Source organism: Amblyomma americanum, chromosome 3 (assembly GCF_052857255.1).
Source record: "Amblyomma americanum isolate KBUSLIRL-KWMA chromosome 3, ASM5285725v1, whole genome shotgun sequence".
Taxonomy (NCBI): Eukaryota; Metazoa; Arthropoda; class Arachnida; order Ixodida; family Ixodidae; genus Amblyomma; species Amblyomma americanum.
In genome coordinates this window covers 80,156,021-80,173,750 of record NC_135499.1, presented here as the reverse complement: position 1 = coordinate 80,173,750, position 17,730 = coordinate 80,156,021, and the positions used below count along the sequence as shown (strand labels likewise).

The window sequence follows — 17,730 nt, the reverse complement described above, 5'->3', positions numbered from 1 at the left end:
GACGGCACATTTTGTGACCAGGCCTAGCGAGTCCGTATGATTCGTGAGTGCGATTTCGGCGATTGCACAGGACAATTTCACAAGATTTAGCGCATATAAATAGCTGTCGAGCGTATTTTTGGCTAAAGTTACCTCAAAGTGACGACTGCCTACATAGCAGGGTGCGCTACAGTAAGGGAGAAGTGCCGATGTGACCCGGTGTGCAGAGCATATGCTGAAGGCAGACGGCAGCAAACGTCGTCGTCAACTGTGGGAAAATAAATTTGACTGTTTTCATTATTGCAAGCGGTGCCCGAACGTATGTTTAGGTAAAGTGATTTCAAATCAAGTATTTGGGACATCGGCGAAAGCGGATACAATCAGTAGGCAGCACCGATCCCACGTGAAGCGATTCTCAAGCAGGCGATAGCGTCATCGGCGCTTATTGGAGTGCTAATGTGGTATATACAACACTAAAACTACAGTTTTTAAGCAAGAATAGATAGTATTTAAGATAACGAGAGCCCATTTTGTTTACCATTCTAAGCAAACGAGCAGTACTGTTTGTGCACAGCTATGTAAACAACCTCGGCGCGGGACTGCAGCTGTAAATCGTCGCATTCCTGGAGAATTTTGCACAAGCGCAGTAAATATTAAATGCTGTGCTAATGTCTTCAAGAACTCATTCAGGCGTTGGCGGCTATTCGTCGGTGCGGGCAGTGAAAAAATTGGCTGTGGCTTAGCTCTGGTCAACCCTAGTTGAATTGCGAAAGCTTTGTTACCTCGGCACGTCGTCTATGCAACGTATCATTCCGACGCTCTCGAAAGCTCAAATCAGTCTCTTCCGCAGTTGAAGAGTCACTCCGGGACGTGCCACGACTTCTTCTAGCCGCATCTTCGTTATGACGCTTCTCGAGTCGTGCGGCGCGTTTTTCTGGCGTCTATTGATCACGTTCTCTCTTTCTCGCTTTTTTCTGTTGTTGCGTCTCTTTCGCGCTCTCCATAACGACTACAATACAGTGAGGGAGAGCGCATATATATATATATATACCCCGACACCTCCAGGCGACACCTCCTCTCCCTCTACCCCAGCGGAGCACATCTGGTGCAGCGAGCGGCGATGGCAGCGGTTTCGACGGCGGCGCCATCTGTTGGAGTGCGGCTGCGGCGTTGCTTATGATTAACAATTGGTTTTTGGTGGAAAGGAAATGGCGCAGTATCTGTCTCATATATCGTTGGACACCTGAACCGCGCCGTAAGGGAAAGGATAAAGGAGGGAGTGAAAGAAGAGAGAAACAAATAGGTCCGTAGTGGAGGGCTCCGGAATAATTTCGACCACCTGGGGATCTTTAACGTGCACTGACATCGCACAGCACACGGGCGCCTTAGCGTTTTTCCTCCATGAAAACGCAGCCGCCGCGGTCGGGTTCGAACCCGGGAACTCCGGATCAGTAGTCGAGCGCCCTAACCACTGAGCCACCGCGGCGGGGCTAACAATTATTAATTGTTTTTTGGAGAAAGGTAATGGCGCAGTATCGCTGTCATATATCGGCGGACACCTGAACCGCGCTTAAGGGAAGGGATAAAGGAGGGAGTGAAATAAGAAGGGACGAAAGAGGTGCCACAGTGGAGGGCTCCGGAATAATTTCGACCACCTGGGGATCTTTATTGTGCACTGGCATCGCACAGCACACGGGCGCTTTAGCGTTTTGCCTCCATAAAAACGCAGCCGCCGCGGTCGGGTTCAAACCCGGGAACTCCGGATCAGTAGCCGAGCGCTCTGACCACTGAATCACCGCGGCGGGTACGGCGTTGCTAGGCAAAGGCGGCTCAAGGTCGTTCGTCGCCCACGGCATACGGCTGAAGTGCGCGACGAGCCGAAATGGCTGACTGGCTGGCGCAGTAAAACTTCCGCTTTAAAATTCGAGTCGCGTAAGGTTCTGCGAGTGGCTTGGTTCCTGCAAAAACGCTTTACGAGTCGAACGGAATGCATGTTCCACTTACAAACTCTCCCATGAAGCGGGGAAGTCGTCGCACTCGGCACTTTCCTCTGTTCCACTAATACCGCAGGCTTACTCTTGTGCCGCCTTAAGACAATTTGAGTTTAATTATCAAGCAGACGATCAGCGGGCTGGAACTTACAGTAGCCAGCGACAGAACGTCACGCCCTTCATGGCGCACATCGGCGAAGGCATGTTCAGTACGTGTCGCTTTTCACATACAGGAGCACTTGACGGCTCAATGGAGACCACACTCATAACATACGAATAACATGCTTTTAAGTGTAAATAATAAAGCAGGGATGCATCTATTTCTCTTGCCTCAACAATCAGAAAACAGGCGCCACGAGAGCAAATCCATTTTCTGAAGTATCACTGAGCTCGCGTACTATGATGAAGGCTTCCCAAAAGAAACCTTGGATAATGCATTTTATTTCGATCAGCTAAAAAAAATAATTCCAGTTACCGCCATCCACGGTGTGCATGCAAGCACCTCAGCGCAGCCAACTGTGCGCAGCAGGTGACGTGGGACGTGTTTGCCGCTGTGACGTCAGCGAACAGAGTTTGTCAGACCAGCAAGCAGTTCGCAAAAGAAACCAAAAATTCGATTTAAAAATATACACAGCACATAATAGGTTCAAAGTTCGCGGAATTGCAATTTAACGTGTCTAGACTTAAATGCAATAAGAAGCACATGCTAGAAAATAGGCGGTCTTGGCCCCTTTAACAGCGATTTGGAAATGATATGGGCTTCGATTATTTCCGGGCAACAAAAAATATTCCTGGGCGTTTGTCTTCGTGCACTTTCAACCCTAGCCACTTTCTCTAACGATCTTTATGACTCAATAAATATTGTTTGTTCGCGCTTTTTCTCTGCCCCTTTATTTTTTCATTGTGATTTTAATTTCCGCAATATCGCATAAAACTGACAGCCACCTCACCTGACACCCTTTACTTCCGAGGCCGACGAATTTTTATGCCTATGCTCTACATTCTCCTTCCCTAAATTGGTATTGCAGAATAATATCTAACGTTTCGAGCACTCTTGACCTAATACTCAGCAGCCATTCTTACCACGCGTCTTCTGATTCATATCTTCCTAGCATAAGCGATCATTACATGCCCTCATTTTTCATCAATGCCTTTGTGTCACGTAACATCTCAAGAAGTCAAGGTATTGCGTAATTATAAGCGCGCTAACTTTGAGGCCGTAATTAACGAACTCTCTGCCTTCATCGACTTTCTGTTTGATGGTTTTGAGAACCGCTCTGTGGAAACTAATTGGGAAATTTTTGCATCGAAAGTTTATGTACTTTTCGAAAAGCGCATTCTTTGCTTTAGCATTACTACTAACGACAACGAGCTGTGGTAAAATGCACAGATCAAACGCCTATCTAAGAAAAAGAAACGCCTTTATCGTACGGCTAAATTTTCACGTACTGCTATCCACTGGTCCGCGTACAAGATAGCCTCTGATGCTTATGTCACAGTGGTAAAAGAAGCCAAATTCTATATATTTCCAACACTCTTCCATCCATGCTGAAAACAAATGTTAGGAAATATTGGCGAGTAGTTAACCCATCTACTTATGACCCTTCGACCTATGACCTATGATCATATAAGATTCATCGCATAACCCTTATCACACGAATCAGTGTGCGACCGTCCTTAACAACGTCTTCAAAAAACCTTTCTCGCGTTACAAGCCTTCTTTTGTCTCGTAGATTTCGTAAGGCATCTTTCAGGTAATTGAGAAACCGCCAAATTTCTCTTCCGGCAATGACGAAATAACCACCAAGTCTCTAGTAAATACATGCGCTTATCTTTCAGTTCTCAACAAAAAATTTTCAGCATTCACTGGATATACCCTCACTTCATACTGCTTGTAAAATAGGGAAGGTGGTTTCAATACACATATCGGGCGATAAAAAAATTGCGGACTAGAGACCCATTTCCTTCAACAGCAATTTCTCGAAGCTGCTAGAACATGCAATTTTTTCTTAGTTGAATAGCTTACTTCAATCAAACTCCTTTTCACCTCATCTCAGTATGGCTTCCGTAAATTATATTCGTGTGTAACACAGCTTATATCCTTCATGCACAAACTCTATGACATTTTTACCTTTCATCTCGTGCCGACTGTTTCCCACGACCTTTTCTTTTACAAATTAAAACCGTTAAATTGACTACAGTCTATTGAAATTAATTGAATGATTCCTGACTAATCGCTCACAGCTTGTTGCCGGCAAAGGCCGTAAATCCGGCCACTTCATGGACACTTCCTCGCGTATGTGCAGAGCGCTTGCGCGCCCAGCGCCGTGCCGCGATGGGCGTCGAAAAGGGGCATGCACCTCCATGCTCCTCGTGCTGGCTCGTTCCCCCTCTCGAGCCGACAGAAAGAATTTCAAGGTGTGAACAAAAGGGGTTTGGGGGGGGGGGGGGGGGGGGGGGCTGAAAAGGCAACTTAAACCGCGAAGAAAAGTGGGGGAACCTGAAAGAGCTCCATGCCAAAAAAAAAAGTCTCGAGAGCCCCGCGGTCCTCCTATTGCTGTAAACCGGAACCCGCTTCCGACGCGCGCGCAAGCGCCCGAGCGCAGGCGCGGATATCTGACAAGTACAGATATCTGCGCCCCGCTTCGTGCTTGCTCGCGCGTCGCTCCTCGCGCATGCGCAGACAGGCTTCAGCGTACGCCCATGGGCGTAGGCGCTCCGCCCGTCCGCCTAGAATGTGTCCATCGAGTTGGGGCTTAACTCCCCGCTAGCTCATGTGCATTCTGATGTACCACAAGGATCTGTTCTTGGGCCACTTTGTTACCCTGTCTACATAAATGACCACTGTGTCTTCTCATACTCATCTTTTTGCTGATGAGTGCGCAATTTTCCAAGCACTAAGGATCGCTAACGACGCTACAATTCTACAGATTGTCTTGACTGCTATAGAAAACTGGTGTAATACCTGGCTCAAGAAACTTAATACTATCGGATGCAAAGTCATGCACGTATCTCGTAAAGATTTCGGGCTCACGACTTACTACCCTAAATAACATTGCTTTGGAATCTGTTTGCGCTTACCGGTGTCTCGGAGTATAAATGACAAGTAATTTATCCTAGACTAGTAACATTAATTATATGAGAGAGAGAATCAACTTTATTGAAATCCTACAGTTGGTATGGCTACCCTAACATGGGTGCCGAGATAATTATATCATCAATAATTCTAATCGATGCTAGGTTACCTCCATCGTAATTTTTCCAGGGCTCCATCTTCCCTTAAGTTGCTGCTTTTTAAGGCCATACACGCCCGAAACTTGAAAACTCGTCATCAATATGAGTTTCTGCTGATGTCACCCTAACCAATTTTCTTGAACCTGTTCAAAATAATTGTCAGCTCATTTCTAATTACAACCGAACAGCCAACATCTCAACAATAAAAATTAGCCTTGAGGTTCCGTCTTTAGCGTCTCGCCTTAAAATATTCGCTTAGCATTATTTACTTAACTTTTCCAGCATCCCATACTGCGCACTAAACTGATTCTTGAGCCGTTTTATCGATCAGAGCGCAGAGATCAAGTTCTCAATGTTGGTCTGGGCCGTTATAACACTAACGTTTCTTTTCAGTCATATATCCCGCTTACATATCGCGAATGGAACCACCTTCCTGCTGAAATTTTGTCTGCTCATAATAAAGAACTGTTTCAAAATTGTTTAGCTAGCATTGCATGATTACGAGAACCTTGTGTTTTCTTTATAACGTTTAACTGCATTTATTGTTCATTGTATATTTTACCCATTTCTTCTGTAATGGTTCTGGGTCTGTGGGTAAATAAATAAAAAATGGGAGAAGACTTGAAGAGGTGACATAACGCTCAACAAAGCACAGCGACAACACACACAGTCTGCCAGGCAAGCAGTACAATGGACCTGCCAGAAATGCAAACATTTAATATAAAAAACGACTACAACTCATTATATTACCTAATGACACAAAGTAGGGATGTACTATAAGCAATGATATGTACTAATCGCAGTAAACGGAATAAAAACCACCTATCCGATATGAAAAGCAAACAATGAGCTGCTGCAAAAACGATGTCATACACATCTGATACATAATAGAGACACATAAATGAGCGCCAGGACACTAGAGAGCAGCAACAATGAGGCGTAACAATAACAATCACATACATCACACACATAAAATAAACACATTTAAATGATTTCCGGGACACTAGAGAGCACTGGCTGAGGCGAACAATCCCAGAATTTACACATACAACGTCTAGCACTTCCCGAGGATGCCACTGTCATTACGGATATATTTCAGCGCTATGATATATTTCAGCGCATGTATGGGCCATGGACCTAATACATATTAAGGACTGAAAGGCATTTTACAAACTGTGGTCAAGTTCCTCTACAGTCAGGTCCTAAAGCAGTCATGCTCTGTGGAATCCAGTAGCACATAAGGTAGTACGTCCTCATCCTCGTGACCACATGCACATCGTGGGTCGTCTGGTTGCCCAATTCTATATATCGAAACGAGTGATTTGTCCAGGCTGTTCCCAATCATAAGCGTTGATTGAGTTTCTAGACTTCTGTTGATTGATATTCGGATTGTAAACCATGAAAAGAGGTCAATTTGACAAAGTTTAGGAGTTAATAATTTGGGTGTAACCACATTTGTTCGCTAATACCGACTCGCATGTTCTTTAAAAGATGGCGCATTTCTAATCCTGATAATGGGAGGCCAGATGTTGAAGCATTAGTTTGCCTAGCCGCTGCATCTGCCTGAGTGTTTCTTTGGATAATGCGATATCTGGGTATTCATTGAAAGCCTACTAAATGCTGCACCTTTGATGCCTTGGGAGATTCCGCAAGTGTTTCTCAAGCCAAACTTGTCTACCATGCTGGAGAACATGTGCTATGGAGAGATTTCAATGCAGCTTATGAGTCAATAAAGATCACCCACCTACGTAAATCTCTTACTGATACAATGAATTGTAGTGCCGAATAAATTGTACCTATCTCAGCTTTCTCGCGTGAGCGACTTTCACTGCTCGTCTTTTATTCAGCTTTGTAATTACGAATGCAAATGTCAATGAATATTTGACTTGAGCCATAAGTATTTGCATGAATGTGGCCAGGATACCGCATGTATGTTGGTACATGGCTAACTGATTAGCAGCAAGTACTATCCTGTACTAATTATTCATTCGACAGCCAAATCGATCTTAATGGTCAAGTGAAGTGACGGGGGCACGTTATAGGTCTACTGTTCAATACACATAATTTGTAATGCTGCCGGTGTTCTAGGAACACTTGATGAATTTCGCTTCCTTCACTATCCTGTAGCGCGAAAACAAAGGATGTTTTTTTTATATTGGGACATTACACGGAAAATATGTGGAGAAGTCTCTATGGCTCGGAAGGCATTAAATGGCTGCCGTACCTCTGCAGTTACCACGCTTGATATTAATGCCGTTGAATGCCGGAAGCGGCAAATCCATAGTCTTGTTAGGAGTACCCGTCTCGTGCTTGCACCATTCCTCCTCGCTCTGTGCGCCTGAAGTGACTGATTTGCTGATCTAACTACTTGTCTTGTTTTTGCGAAATAATTGCAAGTAGATTCGTTTTCACAGCCATCCATCGACCGCACGGCGAAAATACGCACGTTTTTTCCCGCTCACGTAGCGTAAGACGACTTTTCAGGAGCGACGCGAATTAAATCAATGCGATGTGACGAAAACAGCCGACTTCACACTTTTTTAATACTAAGGACAAAGGAGGTCTTCCGAACAGTCCCAATATACTCCACGAAAACGGTGCCAAAAAGCGCCCTCTTTACTTCTGCTGCGTATTACAAACCTCGGTGTCTGCATCGTAATGCGTATGACCACGTCGACCAGTATGGACCATAGCTCTCGGGTACCTGACGTTCCGTAGAGAACCGATTTTCAGACGCTGGAAGTGCTTTTCAGCTTGGCACGTTGTGAAAAAGGCTAGAAATTACCCTAGTCCCAGATCAGCCTCTGTGGACAGTTTAAAGCTCAGAGGGTTTGTTTCTAATGCGTGTAGAAGGGCTCGAGCAGCGTCTATGGAAATCTTTACCTTCGAAGAGGGGAGGATTCCACTTCATCTTATCTTCATGAGATCTGAAGCCCTGGGAATGCATAAGAACCACATGGCGTTGCCCAGAAGAACCCCCCCCCCCTCCTAGGTTCTTAACTTTTGACACTTTGTGGGCACACTACAAACACAAATTAGCCTATATGGTATTAAGTATGCTGTCCTCAACCGCACTGCTTTTAGGCGCGTGGCATTCCGCACACGTCCTCGAGTATACCTCCCTAACTGAAAATACCGAAAACGCATGGTTAGCAACGAAAAAAAATGCCAAGATTTTAACACTCCTTCAAATCTCCTTAATTTTGCTAACCGCAAGACTTCCGGTGCCGCTTTAAAAGCCTCCTATTTCTAAATGCATTAAGTTTTGCGCTGCGAATATGCCTATGTTACCAAGAGCAAAACCAACCAGTTTCGAGACGGCGCCAGCCATGTGGAACGGAGCTGAGCGCGCCTCATGCAGCATGGTGGAAAGAAGCCAAGCCGCTTACCCGGCAGCTGCAGCCAAGATGAAATTCAGAAACCGGGTTGCGCCAACTTCCGCTTATATTGTTTCTAAAACCCTCACAAATAACCTAGGTGAAGGGTCCTTACGTATTGTGCTAGCGCAATTAAGCAGATTTTGGTTTAACGTAGTAACGCCATGACAAAATTACATTATTGAAATCGATGTCTTCGTAACTCGTCAAAGATGTTAAGCTTACAGCCTACAAGTCTCTAGTTTTTTTCCCCTGCTAGAATAGGGTAATGTAATATATGATCCATTTGGTTCTGTCAATATCAGTAAATTTGGAAGGGTGCAAGAGGAAGCAGTGCCGTTTATCTTTAATTAGTATGGCATCACGTCCCTTACTGAGCTCAATAATAGAACTGGTTTGTGGGCATTATGTGAGAGAAAGAAGGTTGCGCGCTTGCGTTTGCTGTTCAGACTTGTGAAAGGCAAACTAAAAAGCAACACTCACGAATATGTAAAATTTTGTTCTGGTTATGCTACGATACGCAGATATCATTTAACTTTGCCGCATTTTCAGGCAGGAAAAAAAATCTCCGGGAACACTGCCTCAGTGGTAGACTTAAGAGCGTTAGCTACGGGAGCTTCAAGAGTTTACATCAGTGCGCACAGCAAACATCGAAAAGACCAAATCCGAACATCCGCGGATGTTTCCTTTCCTGAAAAGAAACATCCCTTGGACGGACGGACGGATGGATGGATGGTTGGATGGCTGGCTGGCTGGCTGGCTGGCTGGATGGCTGGATGGCTGGATGAATGTATGTATGTATGTATGTATGTATGTATGTATGTATGTATGTATGTATGTATGTATGTATGTATGTATGTATGTATGTATGTATGTATGTATGTATGTATGTATGTATGTATGTATGTATGTATGTGTGTGTATGTATGTATGTATGTATCTATGTATGTGTGTGTGTGTGCGTGTGTGTGTGTGTGTGTGTGTGTGTGTGTGTGTGTGTGTGTGTGTGTGTGTGTGTGTGTGTGTGTGTGTGTGTGTGTGTGTGTGTGTGTGTGTGTGTGTGTGTGTGTGTGTGTGTGTGTGTAGGTATGTATGTATGTATGTATGTATGTATGTATAGATGGATGGATGGATGGATGGATGGATGGATGGGGCTGAACCTTTTAAATAGGGCGTTGGTTCAAGCCGCCTGGCCATGACTTGTGAAATTTTACTCTTGTCTTGATTTTAGCCACCAATCAGATAACCTTCGCTTGGTTACTTCTAACCGCTTAAAATCTACTTTCCCTTCACTGTTCTTAAACCCCAATGTCTTGGATAAATCAGCCCCACTGCTTTCCATTGCAGGGTGAAGCCCTTTACAGAAAAGTATCAAGGGTTCAGCTGTTTCCTCCTCCTCTCCGCACGCAACGCATAACGTGTCTATGTCGTGGTACCTTAATATATGTCTTAGTCTGCAAAACTCCCGCCCTGGCCTCAAACAACTAAGAGCTTCCCCTATAATTATAGATATTTGCTTTGGCAATTTCCTGCTTGAAGTTCCTGTATGTTCCCAGTGCCGATTTCTTCAGTCTCTCTGTTTTCCACAAACCTCTCTCTGTTTCTTTAACTTTTTCTTAACCGATGATTGCTGATTTGCCCCCTACTGCTGTACAGGTATTTGCTTGTCTATTTTCTAGTTCGCTTTCTCAATTTCGTGTCAGCATTCCTTAGGTACAGGCATCTGAAAACTTTCCCATTCCTCTGCTTTTTCCCCATTTTTATCAATCGCTCCTGAAATGCTATCTTGCTGCTAGCTTCTCTGCTCTGAAACGGCGCCCATCCCATATCACCCTGTACTACCTGATTTGGTTTATTGCCATGTGCTCCCAAAGCTTCCAAGACACAAGCAGCGCCATCTGCCTCAGGGATTCTGCACTACTATTGCGATTTAAAGCAACCTTGGCTATATGCGGTATATTTGTTCCTTTAATCAGTTCACAAATTTTATAAGCGTGTGCATCACAATACGACGAATGGTTTGGCACCATACGGAACCCCTTTCGACATACGGTTCGGTTGTAATGGCCGTATGAAGGTTCTCAGAATGCACGGTTTGGGAGCGGAAAGGTGGTCGGTGCGAAGCCCACATATATTTTGGGAATAATATCAATTAGCAAATTTATCCTGAGGAATATGCCAAGACATTTTACATCACTTCAGACAATGTGCGTGAAACGGGTGGTCTCCACATTTTATGCAAATGGTGGTCCCGGGGTGGGTCCTACTTCAATGACCGCTATACTGGCCGAAAGTGTAGGTATCAAGTGAGGCGCTACGCGTCCTCTGTTGCTATGTGATATAATCTTGTCACGTGGGAACTGCATTGGTCAATTTCACCTTCACTGCAGACAGACACATCCTTGACAAACGTAAGTAGTAAGAGCTAGCACTCTTCAAAATGCTTTCAAATACTCATTTTTCCACGCAAGGTAGTCGACTGGAACGGCCTTGGTATTACGTGGGCTGAAGCGGATAACGGGGATAAATTTCAGGTGTTCATGGTTTATTGTTTATGGGGAATAACTTTCCAATGCGACTCAGACTATAAGGGACGCCGTAGCGAGGGGCTTCGTAAATTTCGACTCACTGGGGTTCTTTAACGTGCACTCACATCGAACAGTGCACTGGCCTCAAGAATTTCGCCTCCATCGAAATTCAACCTCCGCGGCCAGGATCGAACCTGTGTCTCTCGGGTCAGCACCCGAGCAATATAACTAGTGAGTCACCGCGAAGGCTCATTTCAGGTGTTAATTGAACTTGATATGTGAAGACTGTTCCTTAACGTTTAAATTTTCTGAATGGTTTGTACTTACATTGATGTTTTTAATGCGTCCCTCATAGCCTGAGTAGCTATGGGACTTTAAACCTCCCATACACCATAGATAGATGTTTTTAATATTTCATTGCATAGTATCGTTTTCAAATGTTGTAGTTTTTTCGCTCTTGTTACTAACTGTGCACTATCTCGACGTCTACTGCTGTAGTTCCCACCCTGCCAAAGCTCGTATATACCGTGGGGTTAGCAGTATTGAACAAAATGATAAAGTCAGTGGTAATTTTTTTTATCCTCCTTGAAGCGGTACAGATTTTATTCTTGCACCTGTCAAATATAGCGGCCATATGCTCTTTAGTTTTTCAGACATCTGCGAGGGAACACACCTTATTGGTGGCGGCTGTTCACCACGTAGGCACATTTAGTGCGGATATCAGGTTCTTTGTGAAGAGTGTTATAAGTCTGAATTTTCATGTACTGGCAATTGTTATCTACTTGGCTGTTGTATTACTGCCAACTCGGCTTGGCCCTCAGACTGCAGTATTTTGAAAATAAGTAACTAAAAGTTCCGTTGGTTGTATTGTTGACATTGTTTGGACTATGTCATTAATAGCTTGCTTTTTATGGTCACGACATGTTCCTATAATGTGATCTTATATGTAATTACTCATTCTGCTAATGCCTTATATATACTAATTTTTAGTTTGAAAAGAGTTTTCCTTCGCAGTCTGTACATCGTGGCCGCGACCACCCTTAGCTTCCCGCAAACATATTGTCACGAATCTCAGAACTCTCGGGCCGAAAGAATTCACAATACGACAGCTGTACCCACATAGACTGACATTTATTAAGCCCTACACCACACAGACACTAGTACGAAAAACTAATCAATCAGTATAACACAAAACACAGGCTAACAATACGCGCAAATCAGGCGCAGTAAGAGCCTACCATCACTATAAAACATTTCACCCTTTTAAAGAGATCACACTGACTAACTTACCCTCGCAGCAGGTAAAATATGAGTTTATAGTGCACGTGCACCCGTCCTGCACCCTAGAATTCTAGGGGCGGGTGTGCACATGGCCAAAATATGCGCCAAGCGCAAGGGTGTTCCTTAAAAAAATTTAAAGCTTGCTTCACCTCAGTGCTGCATGCCCGACTAATTGGGAAAGAAAAATTGTAAAAAACAGAAAATATAGTCTTAGGTCTTGTACTGTATGGTTGTGTAAGTATGTTAGCGTAGCTTCTGTGCCAGCAGCACCTGCACTTGTGAAGCAGTAACATGCATGTTTGGCACTCTCCCAAGTAGCGCAGCGTTTAGGGCCCATCCGGGCCCCATGTGAGCAACGTGGGCTTGGGAAACCCCTTTTTTACCCTGCTCGGACCCTTGCGGGCATCATGTTGGCAAAGAAAATTTGGGCTGGCCCATGACAAGCCAATTATGGCCCCATATTGGTAATCTTGGGGCAATGTGAGCCCATGCTGCCAAGTTCAGGCCGCACAGGTCTCTTGCCGGCAACATTAGGGAAACCTTGAAAACGAGTTGAGTTCAGTGCACGAAAACTAGTGGCAAGCACAACTTGGGCAGCCCGCCTATTAGACCCCAATTGGTCCAACATGGGCTTTAAAGGGGCTAAACTAGTTTTCATCCCCCCAAAAAACCCGAATGGGGCCTTAGTGGGCTGCGATAGGGCTGATTTGATGCAGAACTGGGCTATACACAGAAACATGACGGGCAGCCCTAATTTGCACAGCCCCTCTTGTGCCCAGCTTGAACCCTTGTGGGCATCTTGTGGGCAAAGACAAATTGAGCTTGCTCATGGCAAGCCGATCAGGGCCCCATATTGGTAATTATGGGGAAATGTGAGCACATGCTGCTAAGTTCAGCCCGCATATGTCCCTTGCCAGCAACGAGTTGGGCTCAGTGCCGGGAAACTAGGGGCAAGCCCAACTTAGGCAGCCCGCCTATCATCCCATAGCGCTGGTCTACACCAAGTTAGCCCACGCGTATACCTACCAAAGCGCCATGTATATGTATTACATGGACACATGCACCGGCTTGCCCCTCCAGGGCCCATGTGCGACCCGCTAGGGTATTAAGTGGGCCATCCAAGTTGGGCCTGCCCGCGTTCTTTCTGCAGGCAGCCCAGTTACTTCACCGAGACCTTATGCGGGTATTACACGGCTTCAGCCCAGCTTGTATAGCCCGTGCAGAACCCATGTGGCATCCGCTGGGGTATTACATGGGCCGCCCAAGTTGGGCTTGCCTACAATCATTTAGCTTGTTAGATTTACTGAAACACCAATTTTGTAGCAAGCCCCTCGCTCAAACGCCAACGTGCAAATTTTGTTAACTTTGCACTGCTTTGTATGGGGAAACGAATTCTTTTTCCATGCTATTGGCATAATCCCGGCAGTTTGCAGGATCATGCACTAACTCTCCGCAAAGATGTTAGATAACGGTCATATCTTCGTCAACAGTTGACACGGTAAGCCATTATGACAATGCAAAGAGTAATAATTCAGAAATCTGTAGCATGATCTCAATTCAGCTGTGATTTTTTAGACTTTTGTAGTTGTCAACAAGACGTGTACTCCACTACTGAGAATTTTAAAGAGCAATCAGAGCTGACAAAATCTGTGAGTTAAAGATGCTGCAATGATATCCCAGCAACTGAACAAAAACAGCAGATAACCAGAAATGGATAGGATGCCACTTGGGGTGGCGCGGATGATTACTGCTACTTTCACTACAGCATGAGGTGTAATCTAAAAGAATGCGGTGAGGGGCTAGTTGGTACGACATTATGGAAACAATGAATACCTGCGCAAAAAGGACGGGACAAGAGAGAAGAATCACACGAGACAAGCGCAGACTAACAACTGGTTTATTGCACCAACGCCACCATCCTTCGACAGCAAAGCGCATGCGCACCAACCGCAAAGACAAAAGCCATAATCATCACGTCAAACCAAGAAACTCCAACTCCTTGCGGTACAGGTATATGGAAGCCTCGCTAACACATTTGTTAGGCCCTAATCTCGCGATTTCCAAAGCTTCGATAACCTCACGTTCTTTTTTGTGTGATTCTTCTCTCTTGTCCCGTCCTTTTTGTGCAGTTATTATTCATTGGTTCTATAATAGCATTAGTTGCTTAGAAACACTGCGCGGCAGATGCTAATCAGCTTAAGTAGATTTTTACAAAAGAAATAATATAAGCATACTAGGCATGGAAAAAGTGCAGAATGAACAGCTCAGTTTGCAGCACTCAATTGCATGACAATGTTCTTCGAGGCTAGTTCATTTCTTATATCCAGAATGTACTCAGTGATGTTCACAGTATAGAAAACCAAAATCCGAATCATATTATGTGTTAAAATTCATCCAAGAGAACCACTGTGACAGGTGTGCTGGAGGGTCCGTCCTTATATAGTTTAGGGCGGCGGAGACTGTAGAGTCTCCTACAAATTAGACGAGTGCGACGCGGATGAAAAAAACAAGCTAAGAACCAGGTGTTAAATTGCTCTTATTTTCCTTAGCGCGTGGCTCCGTGCAGCCGGAGCCAGCGCGTGTTGCAAGCCGAGACGGCGCAACACTTCTGATGGCAATTTAGTGCCGCTACACTCTTATATATCGCAAGACAGCTAGCCATATTTCTCGAGAGCTGCTGGCGCCAAACTATATATTGACACGTGTCATTTATTTTTATTGGGCGACCACGTTTCGCCGCCTAACAAGTGTTATCGCACAGCGCGGGACGCGCCTGCATCTATCCGAAGTTTCTGGCAAGTCATCGATGATTCTATTCGCTGTCTGTTGTAGACGAACCTTATGTTATCTGATTTCATCACCTGACGCGAATCGTGTAGAACTTTGTGGAAGGCACGCGGGTCCCAACGATTAGTCTGGAACATTCGACGACCGCTATATAACAGCCGATGCGCTTGACCCGCGGATCAGATTTTCGACGATCGCCGACCATGCTCGCCGCTACCGTTGTGCTGTAAGTGTAGCCTCTTTTGTGGGTACAGGTTCGCCCAATAAAAGTTAGTTTTGTCTTTCACAGTATTGCTACTGTGTTCTTCAACGTCACCACCACGTGACATCTGGTGGAGGTGCTTCTTTTTTGTTTTGTTCATGTACCACACGCCCCCGACAAGCCGTGATCCAAGCCCGGACCGCAAAGAGAACACCAACGTAGTCCCGGACAATCGAGCAAGCCGCCGTCTTCAACAGCTGCCCCCGGAGCACGGACTTCTACCTAAGAAGACCAAGAAGATTGTGGCCGAGGCAACCCCAATGGTAGCCCCAGCGTCCCCCATCGTGCTGCAGCAGCCCAGGGAACCACCGACGTTCCGCGGTTCCACATTTGAGGACCCGGAAAGCTGGCTGGAAACGTATGAGAGGGTCGCTACGTTTAACAGCTGGGCAAGCGACGACAAGCTGCGACATGTCTATTTCGCATTGGCGGACGCCGCCAGGACGTGGTTCGAGAATCGAGAAACCACCTTGACGACGTGGGACCTGTTCCGAAGCAGCTTCCTGCAAACATTTACAAGCGTCCTACGTAAAGAGCGAGCCCAAGTTCTACTGGAGACCAGAGCACAGCTGCCGAATGAGACGATCGCAATCTTCACTGAGGAAATGAGCCGTCTGTTCCGGCACGCCGACCCGGAAATGTCCGAAGAGAAGAAAGTCCGCCTACTGATGCGTGGTGTAAAGGAGGAACTTTTCGGCGCAATGACACGAAGCCCACCGACGACCGTAGAAGAGTTCCTTCGTGAGGCCACCAGCATTGAGAAGACACTCGAAATGCGGAACCGACAATACAACCGCCGCACGAACTCGACAAACTACGCCGGAGTTCAGTCACTGGCCACCGACGACCTGCGCGAGACCATCATGGCAGTCGTACGAGAGGAGCTTCAAAGGATCTTCCCTTCATCGCAACCTCAAGTGGCCTCAGTCGCCGAAATAGTCAAAGAAGTCCAGCGATCGCTGGTAGTTCGCGAGGTACAACCACAATCATCGCAGCCCCAGCCAGAAGCGATGACCTACGCCGCCGTCGCCCGCCGTCAAGGTCCCCCTCCACGACCGCGCCAGGACCCTGTAACGCCGCAATTCCGTCGACCACCGCCGCCGCCACCAACACGACCACCCGTCGACCAGCGCAGCTACCCGAGGAATACAGACGTTTGGCGCGCTCCTGACCACCGCCCGCTCTGCTACCACTGCGGGGAAGCCGGCCATGTGTACCGCCGATACCCATACCGCGACCTGGGATTGCGAGGGTTCGCCGTCGACGCACCGCACCCTCGGGGAGGCGAACGCCCTCGTGACATCACCGACTATCTCGCCGCTACTCAGTGGAGCCCTCGACGGCCATCCCGGTCGCCGTCACCAGGCCGCTACCTGTCGCCGCAGCGCCGTCCATACACTGGCCCAGCACGGGGCCGCTCTGCGAGCCCATATCCGGATAACTAAAAGCAGCAACCGATGGAGGTGCGGTTGCTGTTCTTCGAACTGACGAAGATCCTCCGCCGCCGACGAAGACGGCGCAGAGACCACCTCGACGACATAATAACGCCACGCCGCCGTCCCGACGAAGTCAGGAAGCCACGAATACACCGACGAAAGACGACTTGACGACGCGACGTTCCAACTTCAGTTCAACACGACGCAGCCGTGATCCGGCGCCAAAACCTAACTGCAACGCCAGACAAAGAACCACCGACCTCGACGTGTTTCTCGACGGCCACGCAGTTACCGCCTTAGTGGACACAGGGGTTGATTACTCCGTAATGAGTGTACACATCGCCGCCCAGTTGAAGAAAGTTAAGACCGCATGGGAAGGCCCTCAGATTCGGACCGCTGGAGGACACCTCATCACGCCGACTGGTACCTGCACGGCAAGAATAACCATTCATGTCCGCACTTACCCTGCCACCTTCGTTATCCTCCAACAGTGTTCACGAGGCGTCATTCTCGGTATGGACTTTCTGAACCCACACGGCGCAATCATCGACCTGAAGTAGAAGTCAATAACGCTGTCGGAAGATAAAGCAATACCGCCGGAGAGCCCTCGTAGTCACCACGCCTTGAGTGTGCTCGAAGATCAAGTGAGCATCCCGCCTCGCTCCAGCATTGTTATTTCGGTCGGCACCGAAATACCCGCTGACGTAGAAGGTGTCATCGAAGGCGACCAGCGTGTACTGCTAGACCGTGAAATTTGCGTCGCAAGAGGGATCGCTCGACTGCATGGAGGGAAAACTGAAGTGTTGCTGACAAACTTCAGCCAGGAGTTCAAGCACATCAACAAGGGCACGACGA

General features: G+C 46.6%; 1 protein-coding gene across 1 annotated transcript; it reads left to right on the top strand.

Annotated features, from left to right (window-relative positions):
* Positions 1-15,537: 15,537 nt before the first annotated feature.
* On the top strand, positions 15,538-16,884 carry LOC144123102 (uncharacterized). Its single transcript, XM_077656007.1, has one exon. It carries the CDS (start codon positions 15,538-15,540, stop codon positions 16,882-16,884), a length of 1,347 nt encoding a protein of 448 aa, XP_077512133.1.
* The last annotated feature ends 846 nt before the right edge of the window (positions 16,885-17,730 follow it).